The sequence below is a fragment of the Strix aluco genome, chromosome 30 (genome assembly GCF_031877795.1).
Source record: "Strix aluco isolate bStrAlu1 chromosome 30, bStrAlu1.hap1, whole genome shotgun sequence".
NCBI lineage: Eukaryota > Metazoa > Chordata > Aves > Strigiformes > Strigidae > Strix > Strix aluco.
The window spans coordinates 252,930-276,457 of record NC_133960.1 but is presented as its reverse complement, the minus strand read 5'-3'; the positions used below and the strand labels follow the sequence as shown (position 1 = coordinate 276,457).

The window sequence follows — 23,528 nt, the reverse complement described above, 5'->3', positions numbered from 1 at the left end:
GCGTGTGCGTGGGTGTGCGCGTTCGGGGGGGGCGGGGGGCGCTTTGCTATTCCCAGGGCCCCCCCCCAACCCCGAGCCCTCACTGGGAGGGGAACAGAAGGAACAGGGACCCCCCCCTCCAGTCCAGGGTGTGGCAGGGAGGGGTGACAGGCACCGGACCACCCCCCACCCCCAACGCCAGGGGGGGGACAGGGCTGGGGACCCAAGTGAGCGTCGCGGGGGGGCGCAGGGACGAAGGACAGGGCAGGTCGGGAGGAGACGAGTGGTAGGGGTGAGCTGGGGGGGGGTGTCTTTGCTGACCCCCCCAGGCAGCTGGAGGATGGTGTGAGTTTGTCAGGCCTCAGCCCCACAGGGGTGTTGGGGGGGGGGGCACGTCTGCAGTGTGTCCCCCCCTGCCCGGGGCTGCGGTGGGTGGGGGGATGAGGAGGTGACATGGGGGGGGGGGCGAGGCAGTGGGAGCCCCTGTGCAGGGTGGTGATGTTCGAGGGGGGGACCCCAACCCCCCCACCCCCCCCCAGGCATTGGGGGAATCTCCACTGAAAAGACCCCCCAAACCCCAGTTTGGTTGGGGGGGCAGAAGTGGCAGCCCCCCCCCCCCAAACCAGTCAGACTGATTTGGGGGGGGGGGGGGGGGGAAGGATCCTTCCAGCATCCCCCAGTGCCATACTGGGAGGGAGGGGGCTCTGGACTGGGAAAACAGGCACAGCCCCCGTTAGTGTGTGCGGGGGGGGCGGGGGGTGTCTTTGGGGTTCAGCTCTAGCTACTAACCTGGGGGGGGGGCTAGCGAGGGGGGGCACTGGAGAGAGTATATGTTAATATATTTTATTTAATAAAAGCTAAAACCCGCAGAGCGCCTGTGTGCGGCCACCGGCTCTTGTGTCCCCCCCCCGTGTCCCCCCCTCTATTTATTGTCTCCAGGACAGGGACCACGTTAATTTTCCCCAACAAACTGTGTCTTTTGTTGCAAAATGACTGTTTGGGAACCTCCCCCACCCCCCCTGAGACCCTGGGGGGGGGGGGGGAGGGGGAGGGGTGACACACCAGTGTCCCCCAACCCCTGGGGGGACCCTCCCTGCTCCCTCCCCCCCCCCCACTCCCCCCCCGACCGTGCTGACTGTGTACAGATCTCTCATAAACAGACGGAGATGAAAAGCTGCTCTGGAGGGTCGCGTGGCTCTGTGAGGGGGCATTGGGGTGAAAACACGGCGAAAAGGGGCAAAATGCACCCCTGGGGAAGGTGGGGGGGGGCCTTGGGGACACGCTGGCCCTGGGGGGGGACGACACAGGCTTAGGGGGCCCAGGGAAGGGGACACGCAGCCCTCTGCCTCTCTCTGTTGGTTTTTATTGCATTTATATATAATATATATTCAAACTTTTACAATAATTTTAACTTGATAACATCCAAGTTCGATTTGGTTTTAATACATATAAAATTAGGCCTCTACCAGTGACGGGGGGCCCTCGCCGCCGCTCCCCCCCCCAGTGATCTCCTTAAAAGTAACAGAAAATGAACGGACCTTCCCGGCTCCTGGGGGCTGCGGCCCGGGGGGGTCGGGGGGGCGGAGAAGGGCCAAACCAAGTGCAAATCACTGATATGTACAAACTAGACAAGCATCTCTCTGCAAACACCCCCGGGGGGGGGAGAAGGGGGGGAGAAGGGGACGCAGCCCCCCCCAGGGATGGAGGGGGAGCCCTGAAGAGCGCGAGGGCTGGCGCTGGGTGAGGGGGGGTGGGGGCTGGGGGTCCCCCCCCCAAAGAAGAGCGGGTGAGGGGGACCAGGAGGCCACGTTAGTACAAAAATCGGCCACCCCCCCCCCTGCTGCGTGGGTCCTGGGGAGGGAAGGGACCCCCGGGCCACCTCCAGTGGTCTGGGGGGGTGTGTGTGGGGGGACTGTGAGGACGAGGAGGGAGGGAAGGGGGTGGGGGGGTTCTTAACAAGTCAATACAAAGCTCAAAGTGTTAGTAGGGGCGGTGCGTGGCCGGGGCCCCCCCCGCGCCGGCCGGGGCTGGGGGGCTCACGACGGCATGCACTGCACCCGGTCCGGGCCCTCCTCCTCGTCGTCCGAGGTGTCGGAGGAGCTGGGAGACTCGTCCGAGTCGCCGTCCGGCGCTCCCGGCTCTCTTCGGCGCTGCCGGGGGGGGGGGGGGGGGGGGGGGCAGAGAAAGGGGGTGAAGGGGGTGGGGGAGCAGCGGGCGAAGGGAGGGGGGCACACGGAGACACCCGGCACCTACCCGGTGATGGCGTCTCTGTCGCAGGTGGTGCATGAGGAACCAGAGCATGTGGCTGTCGAACATGTCGGTGTGGTGCAGGCTGTCCTCGTCCCGCTCCAGCTTGTTCTTCTTGATCACCTGGGGCGCCGCCAGGTTTTTGGGGGGGGTCAGAGGAACCCCCCGGCCCCCCCCCACCCCCGCTCGCTCTCCGGGTCTCACCTCCTTGAGGCCGGTCAGCTCGGTGGGATTCTCCGCCGTGGGCGCCCAAATCTTGACGTCGTGGTCGAGGCCGCTGGTGGCCAGGACGGGGAGGTGGGGGTGGGGCTCCAGGCAGTTCACCTGGGGGGGGGGGGTGGGGGGGTGTCACCCCAAGCAGGGCACCGGCACCCACAAGGTGTCCAGCCCCTCACCCCGGCCTTAGGTCACACGGCAGTGGGAGGGGAGGTGGGCATCCCGTGGGACCCCCGCACTCTGGGAAGGGGGGGGACACGCACACGCCACCCCCCCCCCAAACCAACCCCAACATTTATTTATTAACCCCGAGGCACCGAGCCCGGCCCACCCCGAGGGGCAACGGGTGCAGCCAAAGCGGGGAGCCCCGAGGGGAAAGGGGCCGCATCCCCCCCGGGGCGTTGAGGCCCAGCGCCGGCTGTCGGGGGGGTCCCTGGGGCCGGATCGGGCCCCGCGGGGGGGGTGGCGGTGCCAGCAGCCACCGGGAGCTGGCACAGGGCCGCGGCCACCCAGACAAAAGGCAACTGTGGAGGAGCTCGGCCACCCCCGCGCCAGCGAGGGCCCTGTGACACCCAAACCCTGTCCCCCCCCCGCCTGTTGCGCTCCTGGTGCTGGGGGTGTCACCCCCCACCCACCGATCCCCCCTGCCAGTGGCCGCTGTCGGCCGGAGCCCAGGAATCTGCCGGCCCCGGCGTGGCTGCGCCCCTTTCCCAGATGGGGCTGGTCGAGGCCGCAGCTGCGCGCCCGGCGGGGATGGCGGCACCCGGCCCCCGCGCGGCTTTCAGTGAAAACGTCCCAAAGCCGGTGACAGACCCGCAGGGGCAGGCGGGACCGGAGCCGGGGGGGGGCCAGGACTCACCACTCCGCCCTTGTCGCCCTCCATGAACTGCACGATCTGGCAGGACGATTTCTCCCACAGGAAGATGTGGCCGCAGTCGCTGCCGCTCACCACAAACTCGCTTTTCGGGCCATAAAAATTGACGCCTTTCACTGAAAGGAGAGGAAGGAGCAGCCCGAGGACGTCAGGAGCGGGCAGAGCTCCCCGCCCGGCAGCCGGCGGGTGCCCAGGGTCACCGGCGCGGGTCCCTCCCGGCCCCCGACGCAGAAGAGCCGGTTCTTTGCCAGCCCGAGTCTGCGTTAAGGGTCTGCGAGAGGAAGATGAAACACCGGCCGCTGCAGAAATACGCTAAAAGCAGGCGATTATTCCGGGTTGCTCCAGGGACGGCCCCCCCCCGACTGCCCCAGCGAGGAGGGGGCAGCCACGCTCCATGGCCCCCCCGCGCGCGGCCCTGCTGGCTGCTGGGGAAGGGGCCGTGGGGGCACCCCCCGAGGCCCCGCGCAGGCGCCGTCCCGGCCGCTGCTCACCGGTGGCGTTGTTGCGGTGTCCCTTGTACCTCTTGACGTACTCCGCCCCGTCGCTGTGCGAGGAGTTGAAGAGATAAATGTCCTCGTCGTTGTAGCTGGCCAAGAGCTCTGGGGCGGGACGGGAGAGACGGGCGTGAGAGGGAGGCGGCCCCGCGGCCAGGGGCCACCACCGAACGGCCACCCAGCCCCGTCGGGCCCCGTCAGACTGGCCAGGGCCCCGCGGGGGGGGTCGGTCACTCACCGGAGCCGTCGTGGCTGTAGACGAGACAGGTGATGTTGGCTTTGGACTCGCTGTTCACCTGCGGGAAGCACAGAGAGCTCTGCCCCGGCCCGGCGGCTCTGCCGGCGCTGGGAACCCAGAGCACGGAGCCGCGGCCTCTCCCTGTGCCGGGACTTTACGAAAAGCGGAAGATTTGGGTCAAGGGAAAAAAAAACCACAAACCGCCACCAAAGCCCAGGCGGTTTGTTCGGCCTCAGGAGCCGTTTTCCAGGCAGGGAGCCTGCGCGAGGCTCCCGGGGGAACGTCCCGCAGACGCGGGCGGCGAGCTCTGCCGGGCGGGCGGCCGAGAGCCGATGGCCACCACGGGACGTGCGCTGCCGGCCCACCCACCCCCGAGCTGTCCCCACACAGGGGAGGGACCCCCGGCGCCGCCCCAAAGCCGAGCCCCTTACCAAGTGGTGGGGGCAGAACTTCTTCAGCACGCCATTGTTCTCGTTCTCATCTATTTTCCGCTGGTCGTAAATCCTGGGGGGAGGACGGCAGGTGTCAGGCGCTCAGATGTGACCGCCGCCGCGCCCGTCCCTCGGCTGCCCTGGGCCGCTCGGGGTCCCCAACCCCGTTTTCTGAGCAACAATCCTGGGCTTTTCCAAAAGCTGCCGGGCTGGCGCGGCACCGGCGCCGCGGCCTGAGCAGTCTGTGAGCCCACGCGCCGCTGCTGGCACACAGACCCCCGCGGGGACACCGCGCCGGGGAGCTGCCACCGCGCCGGGGGGGAGCCACCACCGCGCCAGCCGGCCCCGCGGTGTCCCCCGAGGAACGGCCCCGGGGAGGGGAGCGGGGAGCTGGGGGCTCGGCGCACGTGCCACCCGCCTCTGCCCCAAACAGAGGCCGCACGGGTTGTGCCTTAAAACGCGGGTGCTGACGGGGGGAGCCGAGGGGCCAGACACACGGACACGGCCCCTGAGCGTTCCGAAGGCTGGGGGGGTGTTTGTCACCCAAGGAGCTCAGTCCCGCTGAAACCGAGACCATCCCCGAGCCTTAATCTCGCCCCGGGTGCCACCGGGCGCTGCCCGCGGGCGGGGGCCAGAGGAGCCTCATCAGAAGCTCGTTGAGGGCAGCGCCAGCGCCCGAGGGAAGGACCCCCCAGCCCAGGGCAGGCTGGACGGTGGATCCCAGGGCTAAACCTCAAAGGATCCAAATCCTCTCTTAATCCCCTCGTGTTCCCGCTGTCAGGGGAGAACAGGCTTTGGAGGCATTAATGACTGAAGCCACAAGCGCTTCCGTGAGGTTTCAGAGCTCGTGGGGGCACCGAGCCCCCGCGGGGATGTTCGAGTCCACCCTGGGGGCTCAGCCTGGGCCCCCAGCACAGACTCACCTCACAAACTGATCTCTGCCTCCCACAGCGAACTGGTAGGTGTTGGCTGGGTTCACGTAGATGGTGTACAGACCCACTTTCTTCTCCTTTTCCTTTGTCACAACCAGTTTCCTTTAAGAGACGAGGAATAATAATAACAAAACAACAACTACAAAAAAAAAAAATCCACCTCGAATTCAAAACAGGGTCCAGATGGGAAAAGCAGGAGCTGCGCGAGTCTCTTACTCACTCCCAGGAAAAAAAAAAAAACGACACCAACAACAAAAAAAATCACCACCCAACGGTTTCAGCCTCCCAGCTGAAGCGAGCACATGTTCTGTCTGCGACTCGAACGGCGCAGAGTGAAATCATTCCTGGCGTTTTCCCCCCAAACGTCTGAAGGGCTTCAGGGCCCGAACCGAGCCCGGCGGCGCCGGACCGGCAGCGCGAGGGCAGGGCCGGGTTAACTCCGGAGCAGAAACGCTCCGCTGTTATTTTTCCCCACCCGTCTCGCTGTAATACGGCCCAGATTTAACCAAATCCGACACACGCACCATCCCCCTCCCCCAGGAGCTCAATATTTCGGCTTTCAGACGCGAACACAAACTGAGGCAGATCCTGGAGAGGGAACAGCCAGCTCAGAAGCTTGTCTTTCTGCTAATTATACCGTTCGGCTTAATGAGGGATGGGAGCTGCCTGCAGTCTGCCTGCAAACCTGCCTGCGGAGCGCGGCCACGATTCCCCGCGAGCACCGAGCCCGGGGAGCAGCACGGAGCCCCCCAAGGCCGAGGGGGGACAGACCCCGAGACTCCTCTCCCAGCGGGGCCGGCGAGCGGCGGGGGGAGCGGGGACGGGGATTAACCGCGGCCGTTTTGAAACGCCGCGGCGGGTTTTGTCCTGGTTATGAAACAGATGGGTTTAAGGCTGTAGACAAAAGCGCTCGCACGTACAAATAAAACCAACGCTCGGGGAGAGGAGCGCCGGAGCCCCTCGGCTTTAGGCAGGATCGTCTTCCAAACAACACGCCGCTACGCTGGAAAAGTACCACGATACCAAAACCAGGCGTCTGTTTGAACACCCGCCACCGATTTATTTTGGAAGCTTGTCAGAAACGACAGATCTCTCGGCGATACGGGTTAAGATCCAGCACACACCACCCGGCTGCTCGCTAATTACTGTTTTTCAATTAACTGCAATAGCGCTCGTGCGATGAGCGAGTCGGGCGAGCCGCTGCCAGCGTGGAGGGATCTCAGCACCGCGATTCATCAGCCGCTTCCCTGCGCCGAGGGAGCGCGGCCCCGCCGCTGCCCCCGGGAGGGCGAACGGGCGCCGGCGGGCACAGGGACCGGCCGCACCGCTGGGAGCTCGTTTCCCACCTGAACCCGTCCCGGGGAGGGTTCAAACGTGCTCCCTAGTCAGCGGGTTCGTACCCGTACCCTCGCGCCAGCCCGGAGCAGCCACCGAGAAGCTCTCCAGCCTGACCCTGCACCTCAGGAAAGACCACGCTGCTCGAAAGCAAAAAAAAAAAAAATCTGTCTTCCCACTTGATGCCCGTTGAACAGGCGCACGCTGCCGTGAAGACGCAGCGGCACAAGCGGGACCCTCAGCCCTGCGCGGCCCAGCGCCGCCCGCTCGCGGGGGAGCCCCCCCAGACCCCGGATCTCCCCCGGTCCTGGCAACGGGAGAGGGGTCGAGAAATACTCACGAGGCGGGTCGGTCTTGTCTCAGATCGATGGTGAAGACTACAGCATCTTCACCTGCCGATAGGAAAGTGCATGGAGAATCCGGTTCTAGGGCCAGCTGGAAGATAAATACTTGGGCATTGGTTCCCTTTTTACCCAACAAGGTGGCGAGATCCTTTCTCCCAGCAAACCGCCGGCCACCGGCAGCAGCCGACGCAGCACCAAGCCCCCATCAACGCTCCGCAGGGCGCCCAGACCCTCCTGGCCACCCCCAGAGCCGACAGCCGTTAGAAAGAAGCATTTAAGAATTTCTGGCCGAGCCGGGAGGGGCCCCGGGTGTTTCGGTGACCCTCCGCAGGCCGGTCTGGGCTCACCTTGTGCGAAGCACCTTTGTGCTGCGCCACGCGCTTGGTGTTTTTGCAGCACTGGGTGGCGGAGAGCTCGGCCACGCGGACCTGGCCGTCGCGGGCACACATGGCCAGGGTGGAGTCGCCGCTGTTGGGGAGGAACTTGGCCTGGAAGAGAGCGAGCGCAGGGGCGGCTGTCAGCACCGGGGCTTGCCCACGCGGGGACGGAAACGGGGTGAAACGGGGAAAAATAACCGAGGGCGGCTGCCCAAAGAGCCCTGCACGCTCCGATCCGCAGGCAGCGACGGCGAAGCCTCAGCTCGCCGGGCCAAGCCCCCCCGGTGGATTTTGGGGCACAGCAGCAGGTTTTGATGGTCCGTTACCACCCGCATGGCGGCCGGACTCCTCCCGCAGCCCCGAGCTTTAACCCCCCGTTCTTCCTCCCTCGGGCTGAGATCAGGCGCCTCTAGAGCGGGCGCCCGCCCGCTGCGGGGGATCTCCCGCCACCCCCAGCCCTCCGAGGAGCCGCCCTGCCCGCTCCTCACCTGGAAGACGTTGCTCTTGTGGCCGCTCTCGAACTCCAGCACCGGCTGCCTCCTGACCCAGTCCCACACCACCACTTTGAGGTCGTCGCTGCCGCTGGCCAGCCACGTGCCGCGCTGGTTAAAGTGCAGGGTGTTGACGCAGCCCGTGTGGCCCTCCAGGCCGTGCTGGAGGCGGAAGCGTTGCACGAAGACCCTGGCCCCGCAGGCCTCGTAGACGAAGCGGGCGCTGGAGCCCAGGCTCGCGCTCCCGGAGGGCGTGGACCGCCTGCCAGCGGGGCTGCGGCAGCGCAGTGGTCTCCGAGGACACCCAGTCCTCCAGCGCCTGCTCGTCGTCGGAGGAGTCTTGGTCGTGGTTGGCACGCTTGCGCTGGGCGCGGCGGTGGGACCGCTGCTCCTCCTCTTCGTCCTCCTCCTCCTCCTCCTCCGAGTGCGACCGATCGAGGGCGCGGTTCTCCTCGTTGATGGAGTAGTGGCCCGTGTCGTCCATGCTGTCAGAGTCCTTCTCTTCCCCCGAACTTTCCGTGTCCGTGTCCCGGCTCTCCGTGCTGGTGCGGTTGGGCCCCACGTCGTCTCCGGTGAGGCTCAGGCTGAGGTCGGAGGCCTCCACCTCGATGCCAGAGGAGGTTTCTCGGCCCTCCTCGGCTGACATCTCCTCCGGGCTGCTGGACAAGCTGCCTGCGTGGTGCAGACGACGCCGTGAGCCTCCATGGCGCGAGGCCCCTGGCGCGGGGAGGCCAGTCCCGCCGGCAGCCTTACCGTTCGCTATGTCCATCTTCCCGTCCATGCTGCTTCCTTTGTCCGACATCGCGTTTTCCAGAGCGCTCACCCTGCGTGCGAGAGGAGGAGAGAGCAGAAGCTGGAGCCGCACGGGCACGGCGGGCCGGTCTGGAGGGCGCCGCTCCCTGAGGGAAAACACCATCAGCGGAGGAAGCGGCAATGAAGAGCGAACGGTAACTGTCCCCGGCCCCCGCCACGACGAGGCCGCTCGCCGCCGTCCCCTCAACTCCTCTCGCTTTGGGATTTGCTCAGACGGGCACTTCCCCATCACCACCCCGGCCGGGCTCGGGGGAGGCAGGTGCTGGCTCTCGCGAGCTACGGCAAGGAACCGCCGAGCCAGGGCCCCGGCAGGGACGGGGGAGCGGGGCCCGGATCGCAGGCGGGGGGGAAAGGTGGTTGGGGAGGCAGCGAGTCACGGTATCGAGAAACTTCTCGGCACCTGCAGACTGTAGGCAGCCAGTTAAAAGCTGCTCAAGAGGTTTTTTTTTCCACCCCAGCGACAGATTTTTAAACACCTTCCCACACACCAAATCCTCCCGGCGCCACCGAAGGGCCGTTTCCCTCCCCGCCGCGGACAGGGCAGCGCGCCCGGCCTCCCCGGGACAAGCTTCGGCCTCGGGGATCCCCGACTCCTCCCGGGAGCGGGCGAGAGCAGAGCCAGGGGACGAGGCCAGCAGCTCCGGGAGAGGTTCACCAACTCCTTGCGAGCACGTGGAGCACCAAGGACCAGCACGTTTCTGGCTCCCCGGCGTTTCCCAGCCCTCACCGCGGGGAGAGGAGGCCTGGGCATCCCGGGACCGTGTCCAACGCGGCCCCGGCTCCCCCCCCGCTGCGGGGGCAGCTCCTGCGGGGCGGCGGCTGCGAAGCGGAGCTGCCTCTGTGCCAGGGGGCTGCAGAACCCCCCCGGGATCACGGCACCCCTCGCCCACGGGTGGTTTTGGGTGAGAGCACCAGCAGAGCTGCCTCGCCAGGTTACACCAAGACACGGGAGGAAAACATGTCAGAGTCACGAGCAGCAGAGGTTTTGCCAAGGTGGAGGGGGAAAAAAAAAAAAAATTATTTATGCTTTGCTCGTTCTTTACTTTCCTTCTATTTTTAGTCAGACTTTTTCATACTTGGTTTAGCTCTTGCTCTTAACCAGCATCAGGGATTCTGCTAAAAGTTCCCTGTTTACACGCAGGGAAAAGCCGAAGCCAGAACCTCATTAACTCCGATTACAGCAAACGCTCCGGAGCCTGATCCTCATTAGAGCAGGAATTAACGCAGCGGAGCCCCGGGGAGCCAAAGGCGGCGAAAGGCTCTGCCCAGGCGGGGTCTGTCACCACCAGCCCGAGCCCGGGCACGGCTCCCCTCCCAGAAACGGGCGATTTAGGGGGCGAGCGGGGCGCCGACCCGCGGCAGGGCCCGGTGGCACTGCCACCGCCCGACAGCGCTGCGGGGGTGCCCGGGGACGGCCGGGGCAGCCGGGCTGGCTCTAGCTGAAGCGTGATAAAAGCTCTTACAGCGTAGGAGCGTTTATAAGGAAACCAAGTTTATGCAACTGAAAACACCAGCGAGCTACAGCCGACTGCAGCCGCTCGCTCGGTAACAAGAGTAGTAGCGCAGGAGAAAAAGATAAAAGTGTTTTCTGCAGCTTCAGTTTTCACGACTCCCCAGCTGGCGCTGCCAGCCCGTGCGGAATCGCTTTGGAACCACTGACACTGCGGGGAGGAGGGGGAGGAAAGGGCTGAGCAGCCAAGCGGGGGACGAGAGCTGCCCCAGAGCCTCGGCCCCCCTCTGCCCTCCCAAACCACTTGGCGCCCCGTGCCCGGGCGGGTCTGTCCCGGGGGCTGCGGGCAGGAGCGGGCAGGGCTGGTTTGAAGTGACGGCTCCAAGCACACGGCCACCCCGGCCCTCATTCGGCCGCTCTCAGGCCGGTGACTCCAAGAGGCCGAACCCCCCTCAATGCTCGGCGGCGGCTCAACTCCCCGTGCTCGAGTCGAGGGGACCCGGCAAGAGGCCGACCTCGCTCCGGCGGTTATCGCGCCTTCACTGACCCAAGGGGCTGGGAGAGCCTCTGCATGTGCAAAAGGAACCAGGTTTGGACTTTGCTCCTCGGTAGTTATTTTCCTCCGGAGCTGTCATTAACACCCTTTCACAGCCGCTTTTTCACCAAGGTGAGGAATAAGAAACAAGCTTTAGAGCAAAGGAATCCATTACGGAATAATTACCCTGACTTCACGTCTCATCCGCCCACACCGCAGCACCGTAACCTCAACCTCGCTGGGGGATTAAGCAAATTCAGGAAAAAAGCCCCCAGCTGCCTGAGCTAAGGGCAGGGACAGAGGTGGCCCGTGCCAGCGCCCGGGGGGACACCGGGATCCCACCTGCACTGGTACCGACGCTCGGCTCCGGCAGCGCCGCGTCAGCCTCCCCCCAGCCACCCACCAGCTCCGCTCGCAGGCGCCGAAGCCGTTCACGTGGCAGCGAGATCAAAGCGTGCGTCGGCCGGCAGCCCCGCGGCACCGCCGGCACTCGAGGGCTCGGGCAGGGACAAACCAGCAGCGAGCGGACACGGGGGGACCCCGCGCCAGAGTCACCGGCGGCTGGAAACGCAGACGGCACCGAAGGGATCACCTCCGCCTCGCCAAACCGGGGAGCGCCGGTCGGGGGAAGCCACGAGACAGCGCTCGGCGCGGGCCGGGGGGGGCTGGGACGCCCCGCGGAGAGCCCCGCGCCCTTGCTGGCGGTTTGAGGGCGTCACCGAGCCGCCAGCACCAGGCCGGGTCTCCCTGTGAACCCCGCGTGGCGCCAGGACCCCGGAGCTCAGCAGCTCCCTGGCGTCAACGCCCGGGCAGGATCAGCGCTCCCGGCTCCACGTGCTCGCAGCCCTAAAAATATCCCCGCACATGCCACAGCCCCCGGCTGCCTCCGCCAGGCTCCCAGCACCCGGCACGACACCGCTCAGCAGCTCCGACGGCCGTGCCCGGGGGACAGAACCTGCTCCTGCCCCAGCCCGGGACTCCCCGAGCCGGCGGGACGACGCCGCGTCCGTGACCCGCAGCCACCCGCGCCAGCGCCCAGCGAGCCGGCGGTGAAATGTTTACGCAGCTCAATAAACACCCCAACAGCCCGGCGCCGCCGCCTGCCGCGCCCGTAAAGCGGAGGAGCGACGGGGCTGGGAGCGAGCGCGGGGGGGTCCGACCCCCCGGAGCCCCTCGCCTCCGCGTCCACTGCCCCGGCGCGCCCGCGGCAGGGCTGCGCTCGCACCCGGCGCGCTGGGCCTCTTCTGTTTAAGGAAAGTTTTCTCCCGGCCCTGGACGGAGGGAACCTCGTTTGTTCGCTGCGGAGGAGCCCCCCTTCCCCCCAGGAGGGTGCTGGGGGGGTTTAAACCCCCAATTAGACCTCCCGCAACGAGCGGGTTTCCACCCCGACGCCCTCACGGGGCAGAGGCCGGGCGGGCGCCTCTGGTTTGCCGAGATGGGCAGAAACCTGCCAGCGGCCGCGTTCGGGGACACCCTGGTTAATGACAAACCTCCGGGAGCCCGGCGGGTCCTAGCGATGGCGCTAATTAAGCAGCTTCCCGTTTGCAATTACACAGAGGTCCAGAACCCCGGAGCATCCTGGGCACAGCGGCGTCGATTCGGGGGACGCAGCACCGACCTCCCCACCGCTCTTCCCAGCCGTCCCTTGGCACGGACCCTAATTAACCGCAGCTAACGAGCCCCAGCATGCAGCACCGCCCCTTCCCCGTCCAGCACCCGGGAGGACAGAGGCTCCCGGCTCGCCAGGTCCCGAGGAAATGCCGGCCGACGGGGAGAAATCCCGCAGGAGCGGGGCGAGGCGCAGCCGGAGCAGCTCCAGTACAACCCGTCACCGTGAAGGAGACTGAGGCAGACGCGGCCCTGACCTCCGTCTCTGCAGCCCGCGGGACGGACAGACGGACGCGAGCGCTGCGGACCCGCGGCGTCCCACTCACCTGCGCAGGCAGCGAGCGCCGAGGCCGGGGCTGGAGGTTCGCTGGCAGCTGACGGAAACGACAGGTTAAAGCCCGGCAGCGCAGGGTCCGGCCACGCCTGCCCTGGGGACCCCCCTGCTCCCTGGGGACCCCCCCCTGCTCCCTGGGGACAACAGGGACTGTCGAGGAAGGACCGAGGACGATGAGGTTTGGACCTCGGGGGGGCAAGAGGGACCCTCAGCCGAGCTCCCCCCGCTGTGACCGAGGCAGCGGGAGCAGCTCCAGGGCTCAAGGGACCCCCAGGGCCTCCTCGGGGCACCGTGACACCACGGGGACACCGGGGGAGGAGCCCTGGGGGCAGGAGGGGACCCTCAGCACCCCCCCGAGGCAGGGCAACACCTTGGGGGCAACAGGGGGTGGCCCTGGGGATGGCAGGTCCCTCTCAGCGTCCCCCCAAAGAGACGACGATGCCACAGAGGTGACAGGGACCGGCCCTGGGGACAGAAGGGACCCCCCAACCCCTCCCACCCTTCAGGGCAACAGGGAGCGGCCCTGGGGGCAGGAGAGCCCAGCCCAGCCCCCTCCCCACGGCGCAGGGTCCCCACGGGGGCTGCAGGGACAGTCCTGGGGGCAGCAGGGACCCCCCCAAAAGCACAACGACGCTCTGGGGCAGCAGGGACCCCCCAGGGACCCCCAAAGGCGCAGGGGCCCCCCCATGGCCCGATGACCCCGCGGGGGTATCAAGGCCACCCTCGCCGCCCCCGAAGGCCCGGTACACCGCGGGGCGGCGGGACCGCCCGGGCTGGGCCCCCCCCGGGCTGGGCCCCCCCCGGAGGAGCCCTCCCGGCCCCGGCCCGGCCCCGAGCGAGCCCCGCCCCCGGCGGGTGGGGGAGGGGAGGGCCGCCGGGGCCGGGGCTAGACCCGCCGGTCAGCGCGGGGAGGGGGAGGGAGGAGAGGCCCCGCACCGACCCGACTCCCGGCAGCTCCCGGCCGTCGCTCAGGCGCGGGTCCCGCGGCCGCCGGCTGCTTCTCCGCCACCGCTCCGGGCCCAACCGCCGCCGCCATCTTAATGTACCGCCTCCGCCAGACGCTTTACGGCGCCGCGGCGCCGCTTTACGGCAGCGGCCGCTGCGCGACACCGAGCGACACCGCCGACCCCGCCCCGCCGTCGCCATGGCAGCCGCGACCCCTGACCCCGTGTTATTGTAGGGTCGCCCCGTCCCCCCCCCGCTGCTGCGGGTCCCCGTGTACCCCCGGTTACTGCAGGGTGACCCTGTGACCCCGCGGTGTTACTGTGGCGCCTCCCTCGCCCCTCCCCTGCTGCGTTACTCGGGGTCCCGGGCCCCCCCGGCACCGCAGGGTCGCCCCCTGCCCCCCCCGGTGTCACCCCGCCTCAGGAGCCAGTGCAGTTGCCAACACCTTTATTGGGGACACTGGGGGGGGACACACGCGTCCCCAGGGGCCGCCCCCAGCTCACACCGGGTCCCCCCCGGCCCCCCCGTCACCCCCCCGGTGCGGACGGCAGAGCCGGACACAGCCCCGTGGGCCCCGGCGGCCGCGGCCGCGGCTCCGCTCAGCTCCTCGTCCTCATCGTCCTCATCGTCCTCGTCGAGTCTTCATCAGCCCGTAACGAGGCGGGACCGTCCCGCGGGTGCCCCCGTCCCACCACCGGCGCTACATCAGCCGGCACTGCTCGCCCGCCGCCGGCAGGTCCAGGTTGAAGCCGGGGGGCTGCGGGGGGGGGTGGGGGTGAGCCGGGGCACCGGGGGGCCCGGGCAGAGCCCCCCCTCCCAGGGACACTCACCGACTCCCCGGCCAGCTCCTTGGGCGGGTGCCCCAGGTCCTGCAGCTGCGGGGAGACACAGGCAGGGGGTCAGGGTGGCACCGGGGGGTCCGTGCGTGCCCCTCCCCGTCCCCACTCACCTGCTGCATGAGGTCGAGGAGGGTCTCGAAGCGCGCCCGCCGCTCCTCCTCGCCCTCGCCCGGCCGCTCGCCCTCCAGCTGCCGGCAGATGCGGCCCATCACGCCCAGCTGCGCCCGGTACCGCTCGTACTGCTCGGCCGGCAGCGCGGGGCCGTGCCGCCGCAGCCACTCGGGGTACTGCGGGGGGCGGCGGGGTCACGCCGGGGCCGCCGCGCGCCCCCCGCCCCGCCCCGCCGCCGGGACCCCCCCCACCTTCTCGGTGATCTCCTTGAGCGAGGGGTAGAGCACGTCCCTGGAGAGGAGGCTCTGCATGATGCTGCGCATGACGGGCAGGACGCTGCCCTCGCCCTCGCCCTCCTCCAGCCCCAGCCCCTCCAGCGCCTTCGCCAGCTCCTCCTCCGAGGCCGAGGAGCTCTGCAGGGACAGGGACACCCTCAGCCCCCCGTGGGACCGGGGCACCCCCGGGACACCCCGCCGGGGTGGGGGCCGTACCTGCAGGTCGGTGGCGTTCCTGGCCAGGCCGCTCAGCGTCTCCCTCAGGCAGGAGGTGAACTCCTGCTGCGACGCCGCGTCGCTGCCTGCGGGCACCGGGGGACGCCGGTGGGGGACGGGGACACGCCGGGCACCCGCAGACCCTCGCGGGGGCCCCCCGGGGCATCCCCCGAAAGCCCCCACCCCTGGGCTGGTGGCGAGGAGGCTCGGGGAGCGCCCAGCCCCCCGCCGCCCGCGCCCCCGAGGCCCGTCCCGTCCCGGCGGGTGCTCCCCCGGCCGTGACACGCCCCGTCCGCCCCGTCGCCGTGTCCCCGTCGCCCCGCACGCCCCCGCTCACCCACTCTGCCCGCGGCCTCCGACAGCTTCTGGAACTGCTCCACCAGGTGCGGCTCCTCCCGCGCCAGCTCCTGCATCGCCTGCTCGAACTCGGCGGCCGCCTGCGAGGCCAAGTCCCCCTCGAAGAGCTCCTGGAAGAACCGCTCCTGCGCGGCGAAGAGCGAGGCCTGGGGACAGGGGCAGGGTCAGGCCCCCCCGCGCCCGCGGGGTCCCGGGGGCCGGGCGGGGGCGGCCGCCGCATCCCGGCAGCGTCACACCTTGGCGGCGGCGCTGGGCGAGGGCTGAGCCCCGGGGGGGGGCGGCGGCGGCGGGGGGGCGGCGGGCCTGGCCTTCTCGAAGTCGTCCAGGGCACCTGGGGAGGGGCCGGGCTGAGGGGACCCGCGGGCACAACCCCCCGCGCCCAGAGCAGCGACCTGCACCCCGTAACGGCCCCCCCGCGGCACCCCCCACCCCCACCGACCCACCGCCTGCGGCCCCGACACCCCCCCCGCTGCGCCCCGAGAACTGCGCCCGTGACCCCCCGCCCCAGTGACCCCCCCACTGCACCCCAGTGACCCCCCGCCCCACTGCACCCCAGTGACCCCCCCACCGCTCCCCAGTGACCCCCCACCCCACTGCACCCCAGTGACCCCCCCCCCACCGCTCCCCAGTGACCCCCCACCCCACCGCTCCCCAGTGACCCCCCACCCCATCGCTCCCCAATAACCCCCCGCCCCGCTGCACCCCCGTGATCCCCCCCCCACTGCGCCCCCGTGACCCCCCGCCCCACTGTACCCCAACGCCCCCCCCCCCTCCCGCACACCCCAGTGTCCCCCCGCCCCCCAGCACCGCCCCCCCCCGCTCACTGTCCAGCAGCTCCTCCAGCTCCGGGTCGGGGCCCGGGCCCGGCTCCGCCGCCATCTTCGCACCGCCTCCGCCGGGGGGGGCGGGACAGCCAAGCCCAGCCCCGCCCCCAGCCCCCAGCCCCGCCCCCAGCCCCGCCCCCAGCCCTGCGGCTCGTCCGCGCGGCCGCCAGGGGGCGCCGCAGTGCGGGGGGCGGGGCGTGACCCCCGGAACCGGGAGACGGACACACACACACACACACACACACACACCCACACACACACCCACCCCCCCCCCCCCCCCCCCCAGCCGCCACGAACCGCGGAACCGGGACAGCCCACGGGGTCACAGCCCACGGGGTCCTGGTCCCTGGGGTCCCACCCCTCGGGGTCCCACCCCTCGGGGTCCCAGCTCTTGGGGTCCCAGCTCTCGGGGTTCCAGTCTCTCAGGGTCCCACCTCTCGGGGTCCCAGCTCTCGGGGTCCCAGCTCTCAGGGGTCCCAGTCCCTCGGGGTCCCAGATTCTGGGGTCCCAGCCTTGGGAAGGTCCCAGTCTCTTGGGGGTCCCAGCTGTCAAGGCCCCAATCCTGGGGGTCCCAGCTCTTGGGGTCCCAGCTCTCGGGGTCCCAGCCCCTCATGGGTGCAGGACACCCCCGGGGCTGCTCGTGCCCCACGTCCTTGGAGGGTCCCGGTGCCCCCCTGGACGAAGGGGCTGGTGGCTCCTCCAGGCCCAAGCCCGTCCCTCGCCGGTGCCCGGTCCCCGCCATGTGCCACCAGACACGTGTCCCCCCCCAGGGCCGGGGCAAAGCCCCGGGGACGCGGAAGCCGCTTCCTTCCCCTTTCCCCGAACAGTCGCTGTGCAAAGGGGCCACGGCGCCGCCAGCGCGTGTGGGGCGCCGGGATGGCCGCCAGCGCCGCTCTGGCACTGCTGCTCGGGGTGAGCGCTGGGGGAGGGCAGGGGGCCTGACGCCGCGGGGACGGGCGCCCGGACCCCTCCTGCTTTGGGGAGCGGCAGGTTGAGGTGGAGCACGGTGGCTCTGGGGGAGCAGCCGGGTGACCGCAGGGTCCCCCGAGGTCCCAAACACCGGCGGAGCCAGCGCATGGGGCCATGGGGCTGGGGGGGATGTGAGGATGGGGTGGGGGACAGGGGTGGGGGGACAGGGGTGGGGGACAGGTACCACAGCGGGGACTGGGACCATGTAGCTGGGGTGGCTGCGGGGATGGGGACACGGGGACAGGGCCATGGGGTTGGGGACATGGCAACGATGGGGACATGGGGATGGAGGGGTGGGGACGGGGCTGTGGGGACAAATATTGCAGGGAAAGGGACGTGGGGACCGGCATCACGGGGCTGGGGCGGCTGTGGGGACGGGGCCATGGGGGACGTGGGGACATGGGGACAAGCACTGTGCAGATGGGGCCATGGGGACGGGGCCATGGGGACAGGGCCATGGGGACGGGGCTGTGGGGATGGGTGTCCCCGAGCCCCGTCCCAGCCCGGGGTGGCCGTGCCGCCCAGATGTGGCGCGTGGGTGGCTCTGACGCACCCGCGTCCCCTGGGCTCTCCCGGCCGCCCTGGGGACTGTCCCCCGTGCCCTTTCCCACAGCTGCCGGTGTCCCCGCGGGGGCAGCCTGGGGCCAGCCCCCACCCAGCCCCTGTCCCCCTCTCCCCTCCAGCCCAAGCCCTCGGCCTCACTGGTGAGTCCTCGCTGCCGGTCCCCAACCCCGCCGGCCCCAGACGCGGCCGGTGGCCCGGCAGGTCGGTGTCCCCCGTCACCCCGCAGGCGCCCAGCCCAGCCAGCTGACGCTGGACCCCCCCTGGACGCCGGTGTTCGTGCGGGAGACGGTGACACTGACGTGCCACGGCCCCGGTGCCCCCGTCCCCACCCGCTGGTTCATGGACGAGCACCTCTGGCAGCCGGCGGGGCCCGAACACCTCCGGGTCTCCAGGACCCACAGCAGCAGAAGCAGCTACCAGTGCCAGCGCCAGGGCGCCGCGCTCAGCCCCCCCGTCACCCTGAGCTTCTCAAACGGTGAGCGGCGGGGTGGGCGCCCCCGCCCTGGCACCCACGGGTGCCCCGGGGGCTCTGGGTGGGCTCTGCTTCGCGGCCTCTCGCCCCTCGTGTGACGGGAGCCCGTCCCCGTGCACACTGGTGTGTCCGTGTGCACAGCAGTGTGTCCCCGTGCGCACCAGTGCATCCCCGTGCGCACCAGCACATCCCCGCGTGCACTGGTGCATCCTCGTGCAACGGGACCCCCGGGCTCACCCCCCGCCCTCTCTCGCAGACTGGCTGGTGCTGCAGGTGCCGGCGCGGGCGCTGCTGGAGGGGGACGCGCTGCCGCTGCGCTGCCGGGGCTGGGGCGACACGCGGGTCACCTGGGTGAGGTTTTACCACGAGCAGAAGGAGCTGGGGGGGCCCTCGGGGGGGAACGAGCTGCTGCTGCACCCCCTGCAGCTGCACCACAGCGGCAGCTACCGCTGCGAGGCCAACATGCGCAGCGTCCTCGCGGGGTGGCAGACGTCAGCGCCGGTGCCGGTGGCGGTGCAAGGTGAGCGCCCCCACCCTGACACCCACCCGGCGGGGCGCAGCCCCCCCCCAGCACGCTCGGGGTCACCATCCCCCGCCCGGTTCCTCCCCAGAGCTCTTCTCGGTGCCGCACCTGGAGGGCCCGGCCGAGCCCCCCGAGGGAGCTCCCCTGACCCTGGGCTGCCTCAGCCGCCTCAGCCCCCTGCGGCCCCTCACCCGCCTCTGGCACCTCTTCTACCAGGGTGGGACGGTGGTGGGGGGGCCCCAGGAGTCCCCCCAGCTGCGGCTGCCGGCTGCAGAGCTGTCCCACTCGGGGAACTACTCCTGCGAGGTGCGGACGGAGACGGCCAGCGTGCAGAAACGCAGCGCCCCGCTCACCGTCACCGTGCGCAGTGAGTCTGCGGGACGTTCCGGGGCCCTGCAGCCCTCCCCGGGTCCCCACGTCCCCCCCCAGGTCCTTCCACCCTTGTCTGGGTCCCCCCATCCCTCCCTGCACCCTCACTCCCCACATCCCTCCACCCTTCCCTGGGATCCCCCCGTCCCTCCCCAGGTCCCTCTCCAGGTCCCCCCACCCCTGCCCGCGTCCCCCTATCCCTCTCTGGGGTCCCCCCATCCCTCTCTGACCCCCCCCGACCCCTCCCCGGGTCCCCTGTCCCTGCCCGTCTCCTCCCCGCAGGGGTCCCAGTTTCGGGGGTGTCCCTGATGGCGCAGCCCCCCGGGGGGCAGGTGGCGGAGGGCGACCGCCTGGTGCTGGGCTGCTCAGTGGCCGCAGGGACGGGGCCCCTCGCCTTCTCCTGGCACCGTGAGGGCGCGGCCGCGCCACTGGCCACAGGCCCCTCGTACGAGCTCCGGGCCGTGCGGCACCGGGACGGCGGCCGCTACCACTGCACGGCCACCAACGGCGGCACCGCGGCCGACAGCCCCCCGCTGTGGGTCACCGTCTTGGGTGAGCGCGACCCTGTGGCGCCGGGTGCCCCCCACCCCCACCATTGCCTCGTCCCGCGCCGGGGACGGCTGCTGCCACCAGTCTGACCCCGGCACCGTCCCTCGGCCCGGCAGTGCCGGTGACCGGTGCCACCATCGCGATGGCGAGGACGGAGCCGTCGGTGCCGGCGGGCGAGAGCCTCAACCTGAGCTGCTCGGTGCAGGCGGGCACCGCGCCGGTGACCTTCACGTGGCTGCGGGACGGGCAGGAGCTGGGCTCGGGGCCCGTCCTGGCCCTGGGGACCGTGGGGCCGGCGCACGCTGGCACCTACCACTGCTTGGCCACCAACCGCCTCAGCGGCCACCGCGTCTTCCAGACCCGCAGCCGGGCGCTGGCCCTCTCGGTGACGCCGCCGGCTCAGGGATGGCGGCAGCAGGACACAGGTGGGGGCCGCGCTCACCCGCCCCCTCCCCGGGGTCCCCGCGGGGGTCCCCCGGCCCTGGGGCTGACCTGGGCTCGTCCCCGTTCTGTCCCCAGCCGTGGCCGCGGGGCTCAGCGTGTCCCTCCTGCTCCTGCTCGCGGCCGCCGTGGGTTGGCACCTCTGGCGCCGGCACCGCACAGGTGGGTCTGTGCTCCCGGGGGGGGGGTGAAAGCCCCCCCACACCGGCCGGGCGGGGGCAATGGGGCTGCACCCCGCATCCCCTGTCTCGGCTTGGGGTCCTGGGGGGTTCTGGGGGTCTTGGGGGCCCTCCCTGCTTGCAGCCCGTGTGCCCCTGACTCATCTGGCTGGGGGGGGCCGAGTCTCGGGCACTGCCCGGTGGGGGTCCAGGGGGGTCCTGGAGGATCTTGGGGTACCTTTGGGGGGCTCCCTGCTTGCAGCCCACATCCCCCTGTCCCACCCGGGGGTCCGGTGCCCCCAGATGACACTCCCCTGCGTTCCTGGCACCAGCAGCTCGGGGTCCCCCCTCCCTCCTGCGTGTGCGGGGCGGAGCTCCGGGCCCCTCAGTTCGGGGTCTCGGGGGTCCCGGGGGTCCCTCGCCGCTGTCACTCCGCGGCCGCTCACACCCCCCCCCCCCTTGTCTTCCAGCCGCCGGGAAGAGCCCGGGCAGGTGAGCGGGGGGGTCCGGCCGCGAAGCCTCTTTGCCCGGGGCTGGGACAGCAGCTCCCCCCCCGCACCCCCATCCCCGGTCTGCCCCCGCCCCAGGCGTCCCCTTGTCCCCGCAGGGACCCTCCTGCCTCCCCGGAGCCCGAGGGTCGCCGGCCGGAGCCCACAGCCCCCCCCGGGGCCCCGGGGGACGGGGAGGTGCTCTACGCCCAAATCGTGGTCCCGGAGCAGGGCGGGGGTGAGTACGGCGGGGGGGGGGGGGGGGGGAACGGGACACACACACGCGTGTCACCGCCCCCAGCCCGGGTCCCCGAGCCGGTTTCTCTTCCAGGCACGTCCCCGGCGCGGTCCCCGCGGGGGTCCCCCCGCTCCACCCCCCCGCGGGAGCCGCCTGTCACCTACGCGGTGCTGCCGGGTCCCCACGCGCGGCTGCGGCTCCCGAGCGAAACCTACGAGAACGTCCCGTGACACCCGCGGGGCACTGGGGGCACTGGGGGACACTGGGGACACCCTGTGCTGGTGTCCCCACGCGTGCGTCCCGCCTCCCCCGGGCAAACCCCCAGATCCACAACCCACGGCTCCGATCCGGACCAGCAGAGCCCAGCTCGGGCGGGGGGGCTCGCGGGGGGTACACAGGGCACCCAGTGCTCCCCACTCCCCCTCCCAGTGCTCTGTGGGGCTCCCTGGGCTCCCACTCCTGGGGGGCCGGGGGGTACAGGAGCAGTTTCCATGGTATTGGCCTCAAAATGCAGCTTTTTGGTTAAACAGGAGGAAATGGTGTTTCTCTTCTTCGCCCACAAAGACGCGGCAGCGGCCACCAGGAGCCAGTGCCACCGTCCCCAGCCCCACGGTGTCCCCGTCCCCACGGGCTCCATCCCCATCAGATGGTGCCACCGTCCCCGGGGGGTCCCTGTCCCCAGCAGGAGATGGTGCCACCGTCCCTGTCCCCGGTGGCAGCGGGTGTCACCGTCCCTGTCCCTGTCACAGAAACCCTCCTGCCCCATTTGCACATGGTGCTGCTTTACTGGGGGGGGGGTTGCAGCAGAAGGGGGGGGCAGCACCACGCACCCCGGGGCATCTTCAGCCCCCCCCCCCAGGCTCAGGGGGTCCCGGCGCCGCGGTGGCTGCGCCCGTGCCTGGCTGGGAGCAGTTTGGGGACAAAACCAGCCCTTTCCAGGAGGAAACAGCTCCAGTTCTCCATCACAGTCCCAGACAGGGGGGGCAAAGGGGCCACCGGGGGTCCCCAGCTGCTGGGGACGGGTGGGGGGACGAGGGGCAGCGGCGGCGGCAGGACGGGGTCAGGAGCGTTTGGTCTGGAGGGTCTCGTACATCTCCTGGCCCTCAGTGCTGAGCCCCTGCGGGGGAGACGGGGTTACAGGGTGCCTGTGCCCCCCCCGCCACCCCCCCTCCAGAGTGTCACCCCAGCGCTGGGGCTTCTACCCAGTGTGTGCCCCACGGAAGGGCCCTGGGGGGCTGCGGTGAGGGGGGGGCTGCCCCCAGGGTGGGGAGGGGCGACAGGGCACCCAGGGGGAACAGCACGGGCAGGGTGGGGCACCCACGGGGGGCAGGGTGGGGCACCCACGGGGGGCAGGGTGGGGCACCAGGGTCAGCAGCTGTGGGTAGGGCCTCCCCGGGACAAGGACCCCCCCCCGGGCTGCGTCACCCCCAGGCTGACTCACGGTGTAGATGGCTTCTTCCTTCTGCTCCGGGAAAGAGAAACAGAAAGAAATTGGGGGGTGGGGGGTGGGGGACAGGGACACAGACACGTCTGCCCCCCCCAGCCGCGGGGACATTTCCTGAATTTCTTCCTCCCAATCTGGTACCACCAGAGCCACCCCCCCACCCCCAAATCCCCTTCGCTTTCCCCTTCCATGGCTGCGGCACCATCTGGGGGGGCCCGTCCCCCCCCGGGTACCCCAGCCCCAGCCCCCCCGTCCCTTGGCCGGCAGCGCCGTTACCTCCTTGCCCGCTCCCTGCTGGGACGCTCGGTGAGCCAGGAACTGCAGGGGGGCGAGGGGGATGCCCCCAAAAAAAACAGGCAAAAAAGAGAAATAAGAAGAGGAAAAAACCTCCAAGCCATGACGCAGCCGCTGTGGCGTCCCTGGGGGTGCCCCCCCCGCAAAAAACAGGGCCGGGCCGGATCCTGGCGCTCACCTTGAGGCGGCAATAGAGGACGGTGAGGACGATGCCGTAGAGGAAGAGGACGGCATCCAGGATGTAGCAGAGCTCCGGCTCCACCAAGGCCTCTGGAGGGTGGAGCAGGGGGGGGACACGGGTGGGGTCCCAAGCGTCGCCCCCCCCCCGCACATCCAGGGTCCCCTCGGGCGGCATCGGGGAGCCCCAGCGCCCACCGGGACTCACCCCAGGGGGCCCCTCCACGCCACGAGCACCCCGGGGGGGGGGTTCACAGGATCCTGGCTGGCCCCGAGGGACGCCGACGCTCCCCCCCCCAGGCGCTCCCCGTCCCCGCGGGACCCCCCCCACCTGCGGCCGGGGTCCGCAGCAGCAGCAGCGCGGCGGCGAGCAGCAGGCGGGCGCCCATGGCTGCGCTCGGCCCCCGCGGGCGTCAGGGCGTCGGGGCGATCGCGCCGGAGTCAGCGACCGCAGGGCCGGCACCTTCCTCCCCGCCGGCTCGCGCCACCCCCCCACCATTTCACTTCCCCCCCCCGCACCCCCCTCCCTCCTCCGGGGCCGGAGCAGCCGCCCCCCCCTTCCCATCACGGGCCGAGG

The 23,528-nt window shown here is 70.2% G+C and overlaps 4 protein-coding genes across 8 annotated transcripts; 1 reads left to right on the top strand and 3 right to left on the bottom strand.

Annotated features, from left to right (window-relative positions):
* Positions 1 to 1,322: 1,322 nt before the first annotated feature.
* Positions 1,323 to 13,752, bottom strand: DCAF8 (DDB1 and CUL4 associated factor 8). Its single transcript, XM_074809178.1, is given in 15 exon segments — positions 1,323 to 2,129; positions 2,233 to 2,349; positions 2,431 to 2,550; positions 3,302 to 3,432; positions 3,808 to 3,915; positions 4,049 to 4,106; positions 4,480 to 4,552; positions 5,403 to 5,513; positions 7,087 to 7,181; positions 7,438 to 7,578; positions 7,956 to 8,192; positions 8,194 to 8,630; positions 8,712 to 8,782; positions 12,691 to 12,738; positions 13,639 to 13,752. Coding segments are annotated over 13 exon segments (1,791 nt in total). The 5' UTR covers positions 8,761 to 8,782; positions 12,691 to 12,738; positions 13,639 to 13,752; the 3' UTR covers positions 1,323 to 2,015.
* A 321-nt stretch (positions 13,753 to 14,073) lies between these two features.
* On the bottom strand, positions 14,074 to 16,375 carry PEX19 (peroxisomal biogenesis factor 19). 3 transcript variants are annotated; one of them, XM_074809239.1, is made up of 8 exons: positions 16,266 to 16,375; positions 15,678 to 15,772; positions 15,422 to 15,587; positions 15,085 to 15,170; positions 14,845 to 15,006; positions 14,593 to 14,769; positions 14,474 to 14,518; positions 14,074 to 14,400 (listed from the first exon to the last, which is right to left on the bottom strand). In XM_074809239.1, exons 1-8 carry the CDS (start codon positions 16,318 to 16,320, stop codon positions 14,344 to 14,346), a joined length of 843 nt encoding a protein of 280 aa, XP_074665340.1. In that variant the 5' UTR covers positions 16,321 to 16,375; the 3' UTR covers positions 14,074 to 14,343. The 3 variants fall into 3 exon arrangements, with proteins under 3 accessions (XP_074665340.1, XP_074665342.1, XP_074665341.1); XM_074809241.1 differs by having other exon boundaries at positions 14,593 to 14,670; XM_074809240.1 differs by having other exon boundaries at positions 15,422 to 15,566; positions 16,266 to 16,364.
* A 641-nt stretch (positions 16,376 to 17,016) lies between these two features.
* On the top strand, positions 17,017 to 21,573 carry FCGR2A (Fc gamma receptor IIa). 2 transcript variants are annotated; one of them, XM_074809382.1, is made up of 11 exons: positions 17,017 to 17,178; positions 17,918 to 17,938; positions 18,025 to 18,273; positions 18,527 to 18,790; positions 18,882 to 19,160; positions 19,445 to 19,714; positions 19,917 to 20,136; positions 20,231 to 20,314; positions 20,781 to 20,802; positions 20,918 to 21,036; positions 21,130 to 21,573. In XM_074809382.1, the coding sequence occupies exons 1-11, from the start codon at positions 17,142 to 17,144 to the stop codon at positions 21,560 to 21,562; spliced, it is 1,998 nt and encodes a 665-aa protein (XP_074665483.1). In that variant the 5' UTR covers positions 17,017 to 17,141; the 3' UTR covers positions 21,563 to 21,573. The 2 variants fall into 2 exon arrangements, with proteins under 2 accessions (XP_074665483.1, XP_074665484.1); XM_074809383.1 differs by having other exon boundaries at positions 19,828 to 20,136; positions 21,130 to 21,407.
* A 375-nt stretch (positions 21,574 to 21,948) lies between these two features.
* Positions 21,949 to 23,430, bottom strand: FCER1G (Fc epsilon receptor Ig). 2 transcript variants are annotated; one of them, XM_074809385.1, is made up of 5 exons: positions 23,283 to 23,430; positions 22,953 to 23,044; positions 22,757 to 22,798; positions 22,478 to 22,498; positions 21,949 to 22,153 (listed from the first exon to the last, which is right to left on the bottom strand). In XM_074809385.1, the coding sequence occupies exons 1-5, from the start codon at positions 23,338 to 23,340 to the stop codon at positions 22,097 to 22,099; spliced, it is 270 nt and encodes an 89-aa protein (XP_074665486.1). In that variant the 5' UTR covers positions 23,341 to 23,430; the 3' UTR covers positions 21,949 to 22,096. The 2 variants fall into 2 exon arrangements, with proteins under 2 accessions (XP_074665486.1, XP_074665487.1); XM_074809386.1 differs by lacking the exon at positions 22,757 to 22,798.
* Positions 23,431 to 23,528: the final 98 nt, after the last annotated feature.